The following is a 20,760-nucleotide window of genomic DNA, read 5'->3' on the forward strand; positions in this document are numbered from 1 at the left end:
TGCAAACCTTTGTCTCAATTTGAACGTCTCAGTCCCCACATATAAAGGATCATTTCAGACCATTATATATATGCGCGTGCCTAGTCAGACGTGCGATAAAAAAGAGGGATGAAAAGTAAATATGAGCGTTTTCGGTTCTCCACATATGTAACATCATTAGGTGTTGATATCCTACTCAACAGAGAGAGGGAATGGGTGTTGAGGGGGCCAGACAGAAAACACTAGTGATTTCGATTTCTTTGTGTTATGATGGAAGGTATCATGAGGACAAGTTGGTTGGGGGAATAGGACTATTATTACTAGGAAGAATACAACATACAACATAGGACATAGAACCTTAATCAGTACAAACTATTACTTGCAGTAGTAGTAGCACTCTTCTGAACAATTTTTCGGTTTAATTTGGCATAAACAAAAGAATAAAAGGGAAGCTGTCATTTGTAACTTGAGATATATTTGCTCTTGATTGACATTGATGGATCAGATTTATTGAGAGATTATGATCGATTCTGCACACGGTTCATTCACCTTTCTTTTCATCGCTAGACAAAAATATTGATGAGTCGTAAAGATCGATGTTCTTTACGTGCACTAAAGGTGTCGAAATTGTTGTTATTTGGACTCAAAATGCACTTAGATTTCAGCCCTTCTTTTTTATTTCAAAAGGCAAATCTTTCTCCCAGTGAAAGTTATTGCAAAGCCTTTATGTTATCTTCAATCTAGTGGATTTCAGGCTGGTCTAATTAGAGACAGCCTTTGTGTGATTGCTAATGATTTAGCCAATAAGCTTTCATTATAAATGAGCAGCAGCTCTTGAAGCAGTGGGTAAATCTCTATCTTGCCCTTCATTTCTTGCAACCTTAATGAATATTGAGAAGGTTGTCATAGTCAATTTGTACAGGTATCCCACAATACTTGAAATATGTTTGGTCCCTTTTTCATCCACTTTAAATTCCTACCTTAGCAAGGCTCTCATGCAGAAGGTTGGCTGATAGAAATTGCAAGATTTGGCTGCAGTTTGGTAATTCTCCGACGAACCAAACCTGCATATTTTTTCCTAGTGGAATGAGCATAGGATAAAGATGCAATAACAGAATGTTCTGTCGTGCATTATGACACGCATCATCAAACGAAAAATTCCTTTCATCTCCATAAATATGTGATCATAGTACTCTATTCAGATACTCCTTCTGTCTCAAGCTAAGACAGTTTTTTAGACCATTTTTCTTGGATATTGCTGAGCAAGTACAATAGCCAAGATGAAATTCTCTAAGCAATTTGAGGGTCAGTTAGTGCCTGAATGGAAAGAGGCGTTTGTCGACTACAAGCAACTCAAGAAGGACCTCAAGAAAATCCATCTCCTCAGCAACCACAACACGAGCAACGAGCAACAGAAGAGTTCTTTTCCCAACACATTTTTTCAATCTTTGAGAAAATACACTTTTCTTCAACATAAGCAAGGAGAGAATAGAGTCATTCGAGTAACTCCTGCCTCTGCATTACACTTTCCTTTTTCTTAGTTCAATTTGACTGCATTGAACGAACTTCTTTCCTTGTTTGTGATTCAGGTTCATCGGAAGCTGGCAGTCTCAGCTAGTAAGGGGGACTTGTACGAGACGGAACTGCTGGAGCAATTTGCTGATACTGATGCGGCTATTGAATTTTTCGCACGTTTGGATCTTCAACTCAACAAAGTGAATCAATTCTTCAGAATGAAAGAGAAAGAGTTTCTTGAGAGGGGCGACTTGTTGAAGAATCAAATGGAGATACTCATGGAGCTCAAAACCGCAGTAAAGCAGAAGCAAGCTAAAGGCCCTTCTTCTCAGGAGGATGATTCGATATCAGGCACCATATTATGCGGTAATCAGACAAATTTCCTCTGTTTCCCCATGCAAGGTGACAAATAGTCATTTAAGCATTACAAACGATTTTGGTAACGTTTTGTTCTGTTTTCCAATTATATATATATGGATATTCACTAGAAAATGATCAATTATCTACTACCAAAATGGGCATCAATCTGTCATTTATTATGTAATTCTAAAATCTAGACTATACAAAGAAGTGATGAATTTTTCTACCTTTTCTCGCTGACGTTTTTATTGGTCCTGATGAGTTTCATTTATACCTACTTATGATATGTCTATTACTTGTATAGACGAAGAGTCCATTAAAGAGAGTGCAGACGAGGAGCAGGGGTTGGAGAACTCAACAGACGATTTGGACAATCACCAAGTCGAATTCTCAGACTCTCTAGGATCTGATGAACTAGGAAAATCCATTACAATGAAGAAAGAAGAAGGGAAACTGAGGTCTCTCTCGGGCCGTGTTATAAACTTTCGAGGGAAAAGCTTAAGAATCCATATTCCTCTAACGAATCCAACTAGCACATTCTCAGCTATCTCTTATTTGCTTTGGGATGATTTAGTAAATCAGTCCTCCAAGAAATGTGGTACAGAGGGAAGTTGCTTGCATGTCAGTAAAAAAAAGTTGCTTCATGCAGAAAAAATGATCAGGGGAGCATTTATTGAGCTCTATAAAGGATTAGGATACCTCAAAACTTATAGGTAGGATGATCATCTGTTATATTTAGCTTGCTGTTATTTAATTTTTCTTGTGATGTTAGAGAAAAAAATTGTTAACTATCTCCTTTAAATTCTTTCAGGAATTTGAACATGCTTGCTTTTGTAAAGATTTTGAAGAAGTTCGACAAAGTAAGCATACACGATGAGTGGACATGCATTATTTCCCTTTACTTTAATCATGGCCAACGAACTTTTATGTGTTTTCAGGTGACAAATAAACAAGTTCTTCCCATTTACTTAAAAGTGGTTGAAAGCTCCTACTTCAACAGCTCAGATAAGGTAAAAACTACTCAGCCACAAAGTCTTATCCGGTGAAAAAAGAAAAACCAAGAACTCCACAGATGTAAAATTTCTGATTGGAGGATGATTGGATGTGGGGTTCCGGATGCATCCCATCACCAGATTATTCTTGGACAGTTTTAAGTGGTGATCAGCCGTAGACGGCATTTACTGAATTTATGCTATTGCCTAGATTTCCATTCATGGTGTCTCAGATATTCTTGTCCCACACTACCTGAAAAATCTGTCTGAGTTTGAGTACTGTGACAGGCTCTGAAGCTGGCCGACGAGGTTGAGGAACTTTTTGTCAAGCATTTTGGTGGAGATGATCGAAGAAAGGCCATGAAATACCTAAAACCAACTCAGAGAAAAGAATCACATTGTGTGACATTTTCAATTGGTAAGTTTCATGCAATAACCGAAAGCTGAAAAAGAATGAAGAATGCCAAGATAACATTCAATATTAGTTTCCTTTTATGTGTAACTAGTTCAGGTGGAGATCTCTAATCAACCATTTTCCTTTCCAGATAAAATGCGAAATCAAAGAGTGAAACGTAGAGATTGGACCCTATACGACAAACTGATGACCTTTAATCAGCTACTAAATCATAAAGAAAAGGGGTCAATTATTTGGAAGTGGACTATAAAGAAAAGAATTAAAGAAAGCCATGATAACTTGATTGACTGAAACTTTAAGGAACCAAAAAAGGCAGCTCCAAATTAATCTCAAAAGTGTGCTACCTAGGTGACTGTTCTCTGTCCATCTAAAATAATGTCCTAATGCTTTATCGACGGAAAACGGAAACATGTCCAGTTCCTGTTCCTCATTTGATTTCACAACACAGAGAGTTCCATCGATCCATAGCTAGTAACATAATGAGTGTTATAAGAAGTTTTAGTTAGTGCATTCAGTTATGAACATTGAGTTTTAAGTGTTTGTATTATCTGATGCAACAAAACAATTGATAACTGTTCTTGGGAGTAACTTTATAACATAAACACAAATTTCTCCCTGAGTAGCTTGAACCTTATTTTGATATACGGGTTAATGTTGTGAACAATTCAACTGACACTTGGCTTATTCTGCTTATTAACCAGGTCTATTCACTGGTTGTTTCCTTGCACTTCTCGTTGGATATGTCATCATGGCACATATTACAGGAATGTACGGACCTAGATCAGACGCAATGTACATGGAAACAGTCTATCCGGTCCTTAGGCAAGTACTTGAAATTTTAAAAAATGAAATGTCATGTTTAATATACGTTGATATCAATCTATAAAGCCAATAACCAATGTTTCAACTCTAATTTTGCAGCATGTTTAGCCTGTTATTCCTGCATTTCTTCCTCTATGGATGCAACATAGTTATGTGGAGAAAGACGAGAATCAATTACAGCTTCATCTTTGAACTGTCGTTGACAAAAGAATTAAAATGCAGCGATGTATTTTTTATTTGTACAACATCGATGGCCGCTGTAATTGGGATCTTGTTTGTTCATCTCTCGCTCGTTGCAAAAGGCTACTCTTATGCTCATGTTCAAGCCATCCCTGGCCTTCTTTTCCTGGTAATTTGTTGATCTTGTACAAATTTTCTCTGTACATTACAAGTTACTTATACATTACTAAGTAAAAGAACAAATTCTTTTTCAGGGCTTCTTTTTAGTGCTGGTGTGCCCCTTCAATATCATCTACAAGTCAAGTCGCTACCGTTTCCTCTCCATAATAAGAAACATCATACTATCTCCCCTGTATAAGGTTGTAATGCTCGATTTTTTCATGGCTGATCAACTTTGTAGCCAGGTAAGATACGGTGAAATTTCAAGCACTAGAGTTACTTATATCTGCTACATAAACTTCTCATAGACAACTAATTGGCTTTAATTTGTGTACTGTCAATCAGGTGCCCATGCTCAGGGACCTAGAGTATATGGCGTGCTACTATGCAACTGGAAGCTACAAAACTCAGGATTATCGATACTGCATGAGAACAACTTACTACAGGGACCTTGCTTATGCAGTTTCCTTCCTACCATATTACTGGAGAGCAATGCAGGTCTAGCTACAATCCTTATTCAAACTATTGAAGACGCAAGAATTTACCAAACTTTTACTGAGAAATTTGTGATTCTAATTTTCAGTGTGCTCGACGATGGTTTGATGAAGGCCATAAAAGCCACCTAGTAAACCTTGGAAAATACGTGTCTGCAATGCTGGCTGCAGGGGCCAAAGTGGCGTACGAGAAGGAAAAGAGCACAGGATGGCTTTGTCTAGTTGTAGTAGTGTCGAGTGGTGCAACTCTGTACCAACTCTACTGGGACTTTGTAAAGGATTGGGGTTTGCTCCAGTTGAACTCCAAGAATCCATGGCTACGAGACGAACTAATGCTTCGACGAAAATCCATATATTTTTTCTCCATGGTCTGTGGAAGTCCTCTCTCTTTATATCCCTTTCAAGATCAAAATCTGGTTTCATTCTAACACAGTGCTGAACTGAAGAAAGTATATTACTTGATGCAGGGACTAAACCTTCTTCTCCGGCTCGCCTGGCTACAAACTGTTTTTCACTATAATTTTGAAAAAGTAGATTACAGAGTAACAATGCTGTTTCTAGCAGCACTTGAAGTTGTGAGAAGAGGGCATTGGAATTTTTACAGGTAAACTTCAAGAATTCGACAATGTCGATGAAGTTAACATCTGTATATTTTCAGATAGAAATGAGAATAATATTGGAAATGGTGAACAGGTTGGAGAATGAGCATCTAAACAACGCAGGCAAATACAGAGCTGTGAAAACAGTACCACTTCCTTTCCATGAAGTGGATGATGAGCAAGAGTGATGAGGCCAATTTGCTGAAGGAAGGCCATGCAATTTATTTATTTCTCATGTTCGCACTATTACCATTAATCTACAAGTTGATGCTCAAGATATCAGCTTGCTTCTTCTCCTTTTTTGTTCATTTCATTCTTGGTATTAGAGTATTAGAAATAATTGATAAGTATATATATACAAAGGATTTGCACACATATTCAGTGTGCGTACTTCTCAACATTCTTATTCTATTTTCAGATATCCAATGAGTTGAATTCATGCTAATTCCAACCACTCTATCAATGTTAACAATTCACTAACAACAATTTTTGTTTCTTTTTTAGGGGAGGAGGAGGGGGGGCATTTTATATTATTTGGCACGATATGAGGACAAAAAAAAAAAAATAAAGAAGTTTAACGAGCCGGCATGTAAATGTGTATATTTTCTTTTAGGTGAGATTTTTGCACTTAGTAAGTGCAAAATGCTCGACAAATATCAATTTTTGAGAAATAATTGTTGGATTTGGATGTAATATTGGAGCAGACCCTCAATCTAATAATAAGTTAAGTTCTAGTTTGATGCAATATTTAAACCATGAACTACTTAGTGTAAATTCCAGTACATCTCGTACTACATTTAATATAAATGCTATGTCTATAAAATCTAGATTATTTATATATTTGAGAAAAGATTTCATCGACAAAAAGTATGATTTTATCATAAACAGTACATACTCAACAATGCCAGAAATAACTTCAACCGGAAAAAATTTCACTAGTTACTAATTATACTCTGACAAATTCTCCATGCACATCCCAAAAAAGCCTATTTTATTTCTTGATAGGAAAAAAAACACGCACACACACACACACACAAACTCATCATCAATCTTACATTGGTACAACCAAGAAAAACCTCAGTTATCATCATCATCATCATCAAGAACGGCATTTACAAGATTAACTGATCATGAACCACCACGAACAACAACGTACATTAATCTAAACCAACCTCAACTACGACACAGGCAGCCCAAGGTAATCAACCGCAGACCTCGCCAAAACGGTTGCGAACTCATTAAAGCTAATAACACCGTCCCCATTCGTGTCGGCCTCTTGCATCATCTCCGTCAACTCGTGGTACGTCAGCGGTTGTCCCATCTTAGCCATTTGCCCCATTAGCTGTTCTTGGTTGATCAACACTTGCTCGGTTATATCGGGCAATATGGCCTCCACCAATTCCTCGAACTCGATGAAGCCATTGCCGTTGGCGTCCATTTTGGCCAACAAGATGTGGACTTGATCGCCGGTGGGACGTAGGCCGAGGGAGCGGAGGAGGGCGGCCAGCTCGAGCTGGGTGAGGCTGCCGTCTCGGTCCATGTCGAACCGGTCAAAGATGTCTTTTAACTGTTTGAGCTGATCGGTGTCACGGAACGTAGCCATCAACGTGGGGGTGGGGGTGGTGGCGATGACGGTGGCGGTGGTGGTGGTGGGAGGAGGAGATGAGAAGATCGAGAGAGACAATAATTTCTTTTTTTTTTTCCTTAGGTTGTGTTGTAAATTGGTATTTTGGTCCGTTTAATGTTGTGGGGCTGTCGTTAGTCTTCACAATGACATACAATGAATGAATGAATGATCCAAACTTCAGACCGCGTGTCTCTATGGGAAAGCTTCGGTTTTTATTTCAAATAGAATACATAAATCTAATTTATTATATTATAAAATAACTAAAGATACAAATTAAATTTCATTATGCTGCAGTTTATTCCTAATTCACATAAAAATGAATAAATGAGGGTAAATTACAGTCAGCTCTTATAAAATTTAGCATAATTACAATTACCTTCTCATGATTTGAAAAATTATCTAATCATTTTTAATGTTAATGATCGTCCAACAATTAATCCAATCTGTTAGCCTTCTTTAGATTATCATTCACTTATTATGATACATTGATCAAAATGATCTCGTGAACAAAAATGTATAGTTTTACTTATCTCTTAGAATTTTTTTAAAACTTTTTTTATGGAAAGTGGACAGATTTTTTATAATTTTTCAAATTTTTCTTTTCAGATCGTCCCACTATTTTACAAGTTTTTAAATTTTTTAATATTAAAAAAACTTGCAACATTACAATAATATCAAAATGGACGATTTTAAGCATCCGTCCAAGAACTATGTAACTTCATCAATCATTAATGGAATACCGGTGATTTACCAAAAAATGAAAATATATTTGTAATTATATGAAATGTAATAAAATTGATTGTAACTTGCCTAAAAAATGATTAATGAGTAGTATTTTATTGTGTTCAATAATTTGAGCACCGCCTGGCAGATGAAGGAAGCTGCATTCCCAGTCCATTATTTCACAAATAAAATATTCAAATTAATCATTGAAAACAAAAAATAATTAAAAAAAAAAGCACATAAACAATTTCAGAGACAAACAACTGGCGATCTTGGCTTTCTCAACTTGGAATCTTTTTTGTTTTTTTTTTTTTTTTTGGGGGGGGGGGGGGTAGCAAGAAAGAATACAATGTAGGGGTAGTAGTACTTTTAGCTTTTAAGCAACTGCTGAGTTTCTTCCTCACCCCCAACTCCAACCAATCAAACCCTAATCACTGGAATGCAACTGGATTTCTTGATACACTAATTTCAAGAGATAATTTCACCACCTTATTTTTCATAATATTGAATCATCGTAAAGAAAGTTTGCAATAGCTTTAATTTCTGTAATGAAAATAAGTCGTAAAAAAAATTATAAATTAAGCAACAGTAATAACTGAGAGTAGTTGAAATAAAAAATTAAAAAATTAAAAAATTTAGAAAGTTGAAGTTTAATAAGTGTTTGGAAAATAACTTCAAACTTATAACTTCGCCCATAAATTGCATAAGTTAGTAAGGAATTGTTTATAATTTTTGACTTAAATCAACTTAATTTGAATTGTTTAAAAGCAAAAGTTATAAAAAAAAAAAAAGAATACTTATTTTCAAAAATAAACTAAGTAGTGCGTATTTTCAATATTTTCAAAGTAACAGTCAGTCAACTTCACCGCAAGACTCATTCGGCAATCCCATACTGAAATTAAGACCGCTCAAGCCAAGAAGCTAATGCCTAACTGGTGTCTGGGCAACATTGTTTAAATAAATAACTTAACCAGAAGACAACCTTGGATGTAGATAGTTATCATGTCCAATTTAGACTGGACTAATTAGAAATTAAGTCCAATTCATGTTTTGCCAGTAATGTACTAATGTTGTACTCCATAGTCCATGTAAATGGTGCTTTATCTAGGCTGAGGTATCAATGCTAAATCTGCAAGGAAAGGCGTGAGCCTGCATTGAATTCTCTATTGCTGCATTCTTATGAAATGGCAGAAGATTGAAAAGATTACAAGGAAGAAACTAGTGATAAAAGAAGTTGGCGTCGCCAAATAATTCCATCAAAGGATATGGAACGTTATTGTAATCAAGCTCCTCTTCCTTAAGACATGAACAGAAACTCCTTTCTGATGAAACCTCTCCGCCCCAAAAACTTCCGAAAGCAAACTCACCCCTACTCGAGAAGTCCTCCAACACGCTCTCGATTTCATTCATGCAACAACCAAACTCGAGGGATTCAACTAAGCAAGAATCCTGCATGTTGAATCTGAAGGAGTTACTGAGGTTTCTGAAGCTGTCTTCTTCGTATCTGGTCAGTTCTATCTTCATAATCGTGGTTCTTCTCTTCCGGGCTCTGAGTTTTTTCACATATTCTTTTGTCTTTCTCAGCAGTTTATGTGGAAGTTTCAGCAATATGAGGATGAGGATTTGGAGGATCATGCATTCGCAGCAACAGCATATGACAATGCAATCTGCAGCAAGCATGTTTCTGTCTTCCATGTTGATTTGCTGGATTATGACCTGTGGGGTGGGATGGGGTAGGGGGTGGGATGGGGGGGAGGAGAAGAAGGAGGAGGGGATCAATGGAAGTCATATCTTGACAGGAATAAGTTTCGTGTAATCTTGGAAGGGTATTATGATGTGTGAAGCAATGAGAATGGCATGCTGAGAAGCTAAAAAACAATTAGTTACAAGTCATAGTCAATGACTTCACATTCTTGCATTGTATCAAGAATGGGATTTTTGGCCTTGTAATAAAGCTGTAACAGGCTAATGCAATATTGTTTTCTAAGCAAAACACAAGCTGTCACACCCTGATGACTTGCATTCCACATTTTCATATAGATTCTCAGAATACAGGCCCCCTGAAAAAGTCTCACAAACTTGTCTTTCAAATTTAGATATTCTTTAAGAGGTAAAAGTACAACTTTTTTACTTTTCTATTGAAGAGCAGATGACATTTTTCAGCTGCACTCTTTTGTTTCATGATTATTTGTCATATATATATTTAATAGAAATAAATCTAATTCCATTATTAATAGGAATCATAAGTGTGATATATGTTCTCATTCCATGACAGACATCTCTCTTCTTGCCACACCGATATAATGATCATAATCGGGCACAAGATTCAGATAATAAAAGCAAAACGTAAAAAAATGGGTGTTATCCTGTGTTCTAAGCGGTATCATCATGTCTATTTCGTTTTCAATGAGTTAATATAAGCGAAACAAATAAAACAATGATGCCATATAATTACATGAGTAACAATGAAATATCGAGATCAATCCAAGACAGAGAGGATTTCCCATCAGATGATGACGAGCCACTTGAAGAGCAAAACTGAACAAGCTTTATTAGAAATATATACTAATCAGAACAAAAATTTGCCTCTATTTACAGGAAAAAATTGCCCTACAAATAGAAAGCACATAATATATAAGCTGTAAACGACCATCTCAAGAAAACTTAACTCAGTCTAGGTTAGGTGTAGCAATACCTCCCAGCTTGAGTTGCCATTTCATTTACATCAATATATTCAGCTTGGTTAAAGAAACCGTTTGGAGATCAATGAATTAATCTCTCCGACTGTGTTCCGGGTTGCCATTGCTGCTCCAGCTATTTTGACTGAAAAAATCAGTACTGTAATCCTGACTACCAAATGCCATCCTCCGGAATAATCTGATTTCTGCAGATTGTTGTGCAGAGTTAAATATTTCACTTTCCCCGACTTTCATTCCGTTTGTCAAATCTGAGGCAGCCATACTGTCAAAAGCCCTCACAACCTGGAAAAGATCAATAAACTTATTATTAAGAAAAAACATTAATTACAGCCAAATAAAATACACAGAATCTCAGTTCTAGCTGCCTGCAACAATTCTTACCTGTCCCATCGTGGGTCTCTTCATGGATGAATGGCGTACGCAAGCTGCTGCGGCTTCAATTAGTCGGAACATCTCACCTCCAACATAATTTCCTTCAAGCCTTGGATCTGCTAATCCACTGAAGTCCTCCGTCTCAAGGGCATGGCTTAATAAAGGTCGGGCCTGAAAGTGACATAAAAAGATGACAAAGATCTTGGATGGTGATTTCCATCGTGAACATGTTCTGTTTCATCCTACCAATTCTACAGCTGTAGTCAGGGTCCGGAGTTAACTTGATTTGAGATTGAGGCTAATGTTAATCAAGACTCGAATTACCTACCTCTGAGAGTTCTCTTAATTAAATGTTGACAAGTGAATCCAGGTAATATGGGATCAGAAACAGGATTTTTGCTCAAAGAACTTACCCACTCAACTAGGCTCTCATCCCCTAGCGGCTGAGATGTATCTACAGGCTTGCGTCCAGTTACCAACTCCAAAAGCACAACTCCGAATGAGTACACGTCGGACTTTTCAGTCAACTTGCCACTGGATGCATACTCAGGAGCCATGTATCTGAACCCAAACCGGTCATATATATTAGGTATTAGAATAAGCACATAAACAATGGAAAACAATATGTTCATGCTCATGCTCCCATTAGCTTTTATTAAACCTGAAGCCCAGTTCTCAATGACCACTTACCCAAAGGTCCCCATTACGCGTGTGGTGATATGTGTATTTGCATCCATAGCTAATTTAGCAAGTCCAAAATCGGAAACCTGAAAAACAGTTTTTACAGAGTTGTTCTTAAAGGCAAATAAGAATAGTGTTAGCCTGAAATTCGTCATACCCTAGCTTCAAAGTTGCTGTCTAGAAGTATGTTTGATGATTTGATATCTCGGTGGATAATACGAGGATGGCCTGAAAGATTAACTAAGTTAGAGAATTAACATATTTTTCATCAATAAAACATAACAGATAACAAAGAGTAGCCAACCATGAAAGAATTACAAAACCAATAAATTGCAGCATTAGAGTGTACAAAGGCATAATTATTTCTTTGATTTTGCAGCTATTAAATTACATTTTATCTCTTGTATTATTCGTTCCTTAAATCATCCCAAGTTCCGTTCAACAACTCTTAGAAAAAGAGAAAATAGAAACAAAACAATCTTTTAAACCCAATATATATATATATGCATTTTTCTCCAAATAATTTCGTATTCCTAGGGGTACACGAGGAAGCTACTACTATCGTCATTCAACAGTCTGAATTTCAGAAACTGCAATATTAATGATCATAATATACACAGAATCCCTTTTAACTTTAAGTTGCAGTTCCTTGAGTCTTGTTGTCACTTACCTAGTTTTCCATCTATGCTATGAGTGAAAAAATGTGAGTATCTCCTATATTGAGGTTTCCCTAGTTTTCATTTCCCTCGGATAGAGAAACTAATGAGTATTTAGATAACCTATTCATGATCAATATATAAAATATGTGATTAGTATGGCATGTCTCACTAAAGGTTTTGTTTCACGTCAGCCATTCTCCTAACATTATTCTTAATTCCGATTCAAAATCATGTATGTGCATTCGCAATATAGTTTTAATCACAATAGAAGGCATTCAAATAAATCAGATGCAGGATCTATCATGATTGAGAAAGGAGCAGAGATAAATAGAGGACATTCTGTTGAATGATAGATAGTATGGAGGCATATATCAATAAATCTAAAGATGTAAAAGGAAGAAAATTTTAAACATCTTACAGTCTTCGTGCAGGTAAGCTATTCCTCTAGCTGCACCAACAGCGATCCTTACACGTGTAGCCCAATCCATAACAGGCCTCCCTTCACCTGAAAGGAGTAATCTCAATAACCATCTCCTCAGAAAAAACCCATTGTTCCATTTTAAGCACTAATATTTACCATGAAGATGGAAGTAGAGGGTATTATTGGGGAGATAATCATATACAAGCAGCCTTTTGTCCTCAGAAATGCAATAACCTACAAGTGAAACCAAATGGCGATGATGTACACGACTTATTATCTCGACTTCAGATCTGAATTCTCGATCTCCCTGCCCTCCACCAATCTTTAACTGCTTAACCGCTACTTCTCTACCATCTGCAAGACGTCCTTTGTACACAGAACCAAACCCGCCGGCACCTAAGAGATTTTGGGATGAAAATCCATTGGTGGCATCAACTAGTTCATCATAGGGGAACCACGACCTTGAGTTGCCCAAGCCACCAGGGTCACGGGGTGAATAGGTAATACCATTGCCAGAGCCATTCCCATCATTGGGTCTTGATATGTGCACTTTTAGTAAGCCAGAATCTGATTAGAAATTACTTCTTAAATTGCCTCCATAAGGAGAAAGATATATGTCTTTGCAGATAAATTAATATTCAAGTGCTGAGATATTTACCTGATTGTGGAGAAGAACCAATAGAGGTTGGCAAAATACCACCACTATGTCCAGAAGCCTTTTTCTTTCGCTTCCACACACAGCAAGCTGCAATTCCAAATATACCGAGCAATAGGAAACCAACTATCACAACGATTGCCACTATGCCTCCAGTACCAATACCTCCACCATTTGTGGATTGTGAACTTTCTGGTACTCCACTAGATGTATTGGTGCTTTTATTACCTGGTGGAGCTAGGGATGGTGAAGGAGGAGAATGTGGTGGTGGAGAGATGATGGAGGGAGGAGGTGGTGAAATTCGTATTGCAGGTGGCGGTGGTGATCTTGGAGGAGTATTTGAAGATGGTGGAGATGATGGCGGAGAATGAGGGGCAGGAGGTGTGGCAGGGTTAGGGGGTGGCACAAGTGGTGGTGGAGGGGAACTTTCAGGCGGCCTAGGTGACGGTGGTGGTGGTGAATTAGCTGGAGGCTGTGGCGGTGGAGGTGAATTCTCTGGTGGTCCCCTAGTTGGCGGAGGTGGGGCACTACTTGGCGGCAACGACGGAGGTGGAGGTGGACTTCTGGGGGCTATAGGTGGTGGGGGTGGAGGTGGACTAGTTGAAGGTGAAGGAGGTGAACTAGGAGGATCAGATGGTGGAGGGGGTGGGGTTGAGGTAGCTGGTGGATCAGGTGGAGGCGGAGATGATGTTGGAGGTGGACTAGATGGTTGAGGAGGCGGACTTACAGATGGCGGTGGTACATTGACTGGAGGAGGTGGCGAGGATGAAGGTGGCGGAGAATCCATAGAAGGAGGTGGTGGTGCACTGGTGGAGGGAGGGGATTGTTGTGGTGGTGTGACGGTGGGCGGAGGAGAATTAAGCTGAGGTGGAGGTGCACTAGGAGGTTGCGGTGGAGGAGAATTCAGCTGAGGTGGTGGTGCATTAGGAGGGTCTGGTGGTGGCGTGCTGGGAGGGTCTGGTGGGGGTGCACTAGGAGGGTCAGGTGGGGAAGAATTTGATAGATTAGGAGGCGGAGAAGAAGACTGGGTTGGTGGAGAGTTGGAGGAAGATGGTGGGGAAGCAGCAACCGGAGAATTTGGGGATGGAGATGTAGATGACATCACACAAGCCGCTAAATCAATCCACTTTTACCATTTCTACCAAAACACCAGCACATCTAATTAAACTTCCATGTGCGTATACAAGAAATCCACCCCAAACTCACAATGCACCGAGATACCGTTTACTTCTTCAACAATCACAGTACTGAGAACATCAAAACTTCTTCCCAGACCAAGATTCGTCTCAAACAGTTCATCAATGCTTTAAATCACTTTCATACTTTCCAAAAATCAACTAAGTACATCCCAAATTGCACAAAGATTCAATCTTTGATGAAATTCACCTAAAACCAACGCGGTAATGCCCGAAAATCAAATCTTGGACAGACCCCAGTAATCAACTCCAGTTCAATACTATCCTAATTGCTCAAATCTCACCTATCTTTCAGCAAACAAAAGATCTCAATCACCCACATCAACTGAAATCAGAAGAAGAAAGACCCAGTCAACCCGGATCATATAATTTCTCTTACAGCAAAACCCACAATCCTAAAATCACTGAAGATTTTACTAAAAAAAATCCCAGCGTTAACACCATAAACAGGAACTCAAACTTAAAAAAAAAGAGAAAAGTAAAGAAAACAAAAGGCCCAAATCTCACACTTCGATTTCAGATACACAAAATCACAATAACCCTTTTCACACGCACAATCACTTTTCTTGAGTGCTCTTTACAATATCCAAAAGCAACATGCAAAAAAGAACCCGTCACAAAAGGGCCATAGAACAGACAACAGATGTTCTTACAATCCCACAGGATTCATCACCTTTCCTTATCCCCCTCTCAAAATTCTCAGCACAGCCATCATCAGCAAATTTGGAGAGTACAGAAAGCAACCAGATTCTGATGAACTCACAAAAATTGGAAGCTTCTTCCAGTTCTTGGAACTTTGAACCCACAAAACAAAAAACACGGAAAATGGGGTCTGTCGTCAAAAATTGCAGAAATGAAAATGGCAATTGCTGACAGGGACTCTTCCAGACAAATACTGGAATATAAGCTCCTTATTGTCCCACTGTTTGAATGTGAATATCTTTGTAAATTTCGAAGGAGTATATGTTTGAGATTTGGAAAATAATACGGTCATAGTCAATTATGATTATGTTCTGATGAGCGATGGGGATTACTGCTCCAGTCCAACGTCGAGATCAAAGTATTTGTGTTTATATTTATATTTATCCAAGTATGAGAAAAGAGATTACGCAACGTTGCGGCTAATGCATATACGGGGAAGAGAAGAGGGTCAGCCCCCAATTATCAAACTTTTATTTTCGAGGCATGTTCTGTTTATAAATTCTATTTTTTCCTTTTATTTTTTTTTATTTTGACTTTGATTGAGGGGTCCGTTATATTTTTTTAATTGATTTTTGGGTGTTTCTAAAGAAAAGTTTCGCTTTGATTTCTGTGATTTATGTCATATTATTACAACATATTTCATAATTTTTTACTTGATTTATTGCTCCAAAGTATTTTTTTTTTTTTCTAACTCTAAACACAAAATTGATTTGGGTGAACCCTTTTTTTTACTAATAACGTCTTAGTTGGGTGATTAAAACTTCAGTATCATAAATAAATTCGAGATTAAGTTTTGTAGAACTTATATATATAATTTTATTTTATATAAATTTATTATGATTTATTTTATTATTCTTGTTATGTTGATGTTTTAATCGATCCCAACTATTATTGGACTTATTGCTAAAAGAACTCTTTTCTTTTCAGAATTTCATAATCTTTTAATTTTATGTTTTTTTTTTTTTTTGTCGTGATATTTTCCTTGTGCCTAGTATTTTAATTTAATATTTTTTATTATTCATTTGTTTTGTTTTGTACCTGAAATATAATGAAATCATGCTACTACAGAAATTCATTGATTAAATAATATAAGTCGAAAAACAAAAAAGAAATTTAGCCATATTAAAAGAGACGCTTGATTTGCACCTTTGTATCATAAAAGTAAATAAACATAACATGTGAGAAAATTCCTTATCACTAAAATAATAATAATGGTACTTAATAACTTGTTCAAAATATATGCGTGTATATATATATATATATATACACAACAAGAGCCAAAAAAGAAAAAGGAAATTAAGGGGGAAAAAAGAAAGAAAATAGAAAATGGTGCTGTGTGATGGGATCTTGAAGTTGAAGACCAGGGCTCAATTATTTATTTATTATAAAAATAATATGTTTTTAATATTATAATATAATTGTGTCCACGACTAGTCATGAATTTTTTTTTAAAAAAAATTAAAATGTCGAGTCGTAGACAACATCCACGACTCTACACAATTTTTCTTTTTTAAATTAATGGTTATACACGACTCAGCATCGTGGTTACATCCACGACTCCGAGTCGTGGTCTCCATCCATAGCTCGTTTTTTTTTTTTTAAATAATTATATGTTTAATAAATAAAAAACATACAATTACAAATTTAAATAGTAAACTATAATAAATCAGAATGTTAAAATTTTATTAAAAAAAATACAATTTATCTATAAAAATATGTGTACAATTTTTTTATACAAATACAAAAATACATTATTATAGACAACCTTGCACTAGCACATTTGATCATTTTGAAGAATCTCCTCTTTGTTGGACTTATTGTCTTTCACGCGTTTGGGGCCAATCTATCTCGTTCTGAATACGTGATGTTTGGTCCGACCATGATGTATAGAGATATGAATAATAGTGTCGTGAACCGATTCAAAAATTCAGATTCCGAGACATCCCAATAATCTTCTGATTGCATAGGTTCAAAAACTTAGAATATGTATTTTTATAAGTCATCAGATCATAATAATCCTTAACCATTGATGCAACACATACTTTTTTAGCGTGAGAGCAATGGATGTGAGATTGAGTCTACTTGTCGTATGAACATTCTGGGTTGGCAATTTTGACAATACAGGTGTTGAGTCAATGTCCATACTAGCATTTTGTAACGACCGAGGCAGACTGATAAAGGTGATGGTATTTCGTGACCGTATGCTCAACAGATTTTTCTTGCCAACGTGTGAACATCTTGTATGCAAAAACCGTCCATAGTTGGTTGTTACTCAACATTACACGAGTCTTCGCCTCCCTCGCACAAAATAATGGACAGTACTTTGAAGTGTTATTTCAACTATTGCAGTCACCAGCAGGCGACGAGCCCCTTTCAGAATTCTATTGATGCATTCTGACATGTTGATTGACAAAATATTGCATCGCCATCCACCTTGTTAATCTGGTCTAAGAATGTAAACGCATCTAGTTTTTGGTTCTTTATCTCTTCCATAATTCGATTGAACTTTCTAATTTGATATTCAGAGCCAGTTCTCTAATAAATACCCTTCAATACTATATTTTTGTAACGACTATTGAAATTAAAACACACGTGCCTCAAGCAATATTGATACACCCCGTGAGGTGGCACAATGTTTGAACTTTTGCTTATTGCTTTAATGATACCAGGTTAACGATCAGAAATAAGGCACATCCCACTTCGTCCTCTTATAACATGTCTACTCAATTGTTGAAGAAACCACTTCTAAGATGAATAGGATTCTTCGTTGACGATTACAAATGCAAGAGAGAGTATCTATTGATTCCCATCCATGGCAGCTGCAATCAACATTTTGTGCTTGTACTTTATGTATAAATGGGTCCCATCTACAATAATTTTACAACAGAATTGAAACCCTTCGATATACGGTTTGAACCCCCAGAAGACGTATCCTATCATGTATCCACTAGTTGACTATTAGAATGTTATGTGTTCTCATTCAACAATAGTTCATACATTATAATTCCACTTTATCCTGGACTTGGTCTGAAACATGTATATATGGGCCAAGTCCAAATAAATAATAATCATTTGCTACCAGCAACACCATATGGTGCAATATGGAACTGTGAGCACAACTTCACCCAAACAGTACGAGCAACTGTCCGTGTTATAAAAGATATATTAGATGAGTTATAGTCTGATCAGGTATATTACATTTAAGATATTACATATATCAGTACGAATATGAAAAGCACATTAACTTACATCATTTTATTTATTATAGTTTATCTGACAGCCGTATGACATGAACTCAGATTTCATTATGGCCTACATTGCTGATTTTAACTCCCAGATGTGGACATCAACGTTTCCTTTAATATTCTATGTAATAATGAAAATCATCATCTCCAATGGGTCTTTTGCCAATTCGGGATGAGGTAAAATATTTCAAAAACGGCAGATACTCGGGACATGGACCTGCATAAAATCTCTCATCCCAATCGTACGACACAGATTGGAACCTGCAATACATACAATACATCATTAGATGACAAAGACGATATGACACGATCGTACAAGGCCACCCATTTTTCACAGAAGAGATACATAACGAGGGTATTAGAATTTGTACAACAATATAATACGTCATTTTGTAGCGCCATCTGCTGACAGGCATGTGAAAACCGGATAGCAACCTGGAGATGCACCTATGTTGTAAATTGTTGTATGTTATATAATATCACATGCTTTATTTTAAACACTTTTGTTTTACACTAAAATTCATTATTTTTCTGTATTTTTCAGATAAAAGATAAATGCTCTTGAAACAATTTGTCAATCTAAACTACTAGATATTGAAGGGTACCGCCAATTGGTGGACCGTTCGCACACGTATTACAAATTATCAAAGAAGTCTTAACACATCAGCCACAACAAATTGCAATGTCATCTGATAATGCTCCCACCACATCCTACAGGCAAAGGAGAAGTTCTAGTCGAATGTGATGATGTTAAGGTGGATATTGTTGATCCTTCTACAGTGGATACTCTTCAACATTACACATGCCTCAACCGCCATAAGATATTAGTTTCATTTGGCTTCATATATGCCAAACCATGTAGAAGCTTATTCTTCATATGTCGATCTTGATTTTGGTTTTGGCATTAGTCAACCATATGCACCATGATATAACATTTTGTCAATTTCATTCTCATCATTTAGTGCATATCGTGATAATGTGGAGTCTAGTTCTACAACATCATCAAGTCGGTTGCACATTAATTATGGTGGTGATGATAATGATGAACAAAATGAGCCAATACAAAATATGAACGAGAAAATAAGAAGACCTCGGCGTCAATGTCATAGACGCAATTGTGGAACAGACGGACATTTTAAATATTTTTATTTTTATTGTAATATTTGTAATAAATTATTGTAATTATAACATTTAAATTTATAATAAATAATTTTAACATAGAATCTTTTTAAAAAAAAAAAAAAAACCTTGAGTCATGGACGCTGTCCACAACACAACTTTTATTTTTTAAAAAGAATTCCACTGACGAGTCGTGGTCAGATTTTTTAAAAAATAATTTGTGTCGAGTTTTTTGGACAACGTCCACAACTCGACATAAATTTGTTCATACATTTAAAAAATATTATTTTTATAATTTTTATAATAAAAAATAATTAATCCAGAAGACCACAGTGAGAACACACATGAATAGGACCCACCAACTCAAACTCCAAAAAGCAATAAATTTCATTACTAATTAACTCCAATTTAAAATATAATTCATTAATTTTATTTATATAGCTAAATAGTTCGTCCAACCACTATACTTATGAGTCCAAAAGTTCCCATTTTGAAGTTAATTTGACAGCCTATAATCAACTAAAATTCTAGCTTGTATCATATTATCCACCATGTAATAGGCCACCAACACGTTTGATTGAGTCTAACGTATATCTTGATTTATATGTTGATTTTTAAATAACTAAACGTTGATTCTTGACGATAATATGGAACCTTAGACAAGAAACATAGCGCAAGTACAACCCTTCCTAATATATATGCAGGATATCACCACTATTTTTCTATTTTCGTACAATAAAAGAAAATGTAGAAAAGTACAGTTATTATTTTTTAACTGATTTGATGCATTATTTTCTAAAATATTAATATTATAAATAATTCATGAGTTAACATTTGTTATAATATTCAATACTACTAAATTAAGTACAAAAATATTCACTAATTTATTTCTTGATCGCAGTTTAAAAAATGCACTAAATAATTATTAATTTAATAGTACCAAAAAACTTTAGATTCCTAGTGAAATTAGTACAAAATTGTACCTTTTTTCTTTAAAGGTAGGAATGCCCGATCGGTATCAATAATATTTCAATTTAGTAGTTAATGTAAATCACATTTGAGGTAATGGATTCGAGGCCCACTAAATGTGTAGGCATTTTATTTGAATTTAATGTGATTTTATTTTATAATTTTTAATTATATAAT

At 36.2% G+C, this 20,760-nt stretch overlaps 4 protein-coding genes across 5 annotated transcripts; 1 reads left to right on the forward strand and 3 right to left on the reverse strand.

Annotated features, from left to right (window-relative positions):
- LOC105161461 (phosphate transporter PHO1 homolog 1) lies at window positions 843-5,915 on the forward strand. The gene is made up of 13 exons (XM_011079159.2): window positions 843-1,481; window positions 1,569-1,860; window positions 2,159-2,567; window positions 2,666-2,714; window positions 2,793-2,864; window positions 3,135-3,264; window positions 3,963-4,083; window positions 4,183-4,432; window positions 4,518-4,667; window positions 4,768-4,920; window positions 5,006-5,284; window positions 5,384-5,520; window positions 5,610-5,915. The coding sequence occupies exons 1-13, from the start codon at window positions 1,260-1,262 to the stop codon at window positions 5,701-5,703; spliced, it is 2,358 nt and encodes a 785-aa protein (XP_011077461.1). The 5' UTR covers window positions 843-1,259; the 3' UTR covers window positions 5,704-5,915.
- LOC105161469 (probable calcium-binding protein CML15) lies at window positions 6,484-7,377 on the reverse strand. The gene has a single exon (XM_011079171.2). The coding sequence runs from the start codon at window positions 7,116-7,118 to the stop codon at window positions 6,693-6,695; it is 426 nt and encodes a 141-aa protein (XP_011077473.1). The 5' UTR covers window positions 7,119-7,377; the 3' UTR covers window positions 6,484-6,692.
- LOC105161478 lies at window positions 8,949-9,581 on the reverse strand. Its single transcript, XM_011079179.2, has one exon. It carries the CDS (start codon window positions 9,558-9,560, stop codon window positions 9,084-9,086), a length of 477 nt encoding a protein of 158 aa, XP_011077481.1. The 5' UTR covers window positions 9,561-9,581; the 3' UTR covers window positions 8,949-9,083.
- Window positions 10,391-15,582, reverse strand: LOC105161489 (proline-rich receptor-like protein kinase PERK9). 2 transcript variants are annotated; one of them, XM_011079194.2, is made up of 8 exons: window positions 13,356-15,582; window positions 12,854-13,246; window positions 12,695-12,781; window positions 11,775-11,845; window positions 11,627-11,703; window positions 11,350-11,497; window positions 10,946-11,107; window positions 10,391-10,846 (listed from the first exon to the last, which is right to left on the reverse strand). In XM_011079194.2, exons 1-8 carry the CDS (start codon window positions 14,452-14,454, stop codon window positions 10,637-10,639), a joined length of 2,247 nt encoding a protein of 748 aa, XP_011077496.1. In that variant the 5' UTR covers window positions 14,455-15,582; the 3' UTR covers window positions 10,391-10,636. The 2 variants fall into 2 exon arrangements, with proteins under 2 accessions (XP_011077496.1, XP_011077492.1); XM_011079190.2 differs by having other exon boundaries at window positions 12,854-13,264; window positions 13,356-15,581.

The sequence above is a fragment of the Sesamum indicum genome, linkage group LG1 (genome assembly GCF_000512975.1).
Source record: "Sesamum indicum cultivar Zhongzhi No. 13 linkage group LG1, S_indicum_v1.0, whole genome shotgun sequence".
NCBI lineage: Eukaryota > Viridiplantae > Streptophyta > Magnoliopsida > Lamiales > Pedaliaceae > Sesamum > Sesamum indicum.

Excerpts from the sequence above, each read along its gene's own strand:
- LOC105161469 (XM_011079171.2), bottom strand. The coding sequence starts at position 7,118 with ATGGCTACGTTCCGTGACACCGATCAGCTCAAACAGTTAAAAGACATC.
- LOC105161461 (XM_011079159.2), top strand. The coding sequence starts at position 1,260 with ATGAAATTCTCTAAGCAATTTGAGGGTCAGTTAGTGCCTGAATGGAAA. Across the intron at positions 3,265-3,962 it reads TTGTGTGACATTTTCAATTG|GTCTATTCACTGGTTGTTTC; the intron begins GTAAGTTTCATG and ends CTTATTAACCAG. Across the intron at positions 4,921-5,005 it reads ATTACTGGAGAGCAATGCAG|TGTGCTCGACGATGGTTTGA; the intron begins GTCTAGCTACAA and ends TCTAATTTTCAG.
- LOC105161478 (XM_011079179.2), bottom strand. The coding sequence starts at position 9,560 with ATGGAAGACAGAAACATGCTTGCTGCAGATTGCATTGTCATATGCTGT.
- LOC105161489 (XM_011079190.2), bottom strand. The coding sequence starts at position 14,454 with ATGTCATCTACATCTCCATCCCCAAATTCTCCGGTTGCTGCTTCCCCA. Across the intron at positions 11,846-12,694 it reads AGCTTACCTGCACGAAGACT|GCCATCCTCGTATTATCCAC; the intron begins GTAAGATGTTTA and ends TTAATCTTTCAG. Across the intron at positions 11,108-11,349 it reads ATGAGAGCCTAGTTGAGTGG|GCCCGACCTTTATTAAGCCA; the intron begins GTAAGTTCTTTG and ends TGTCACTTTCAG.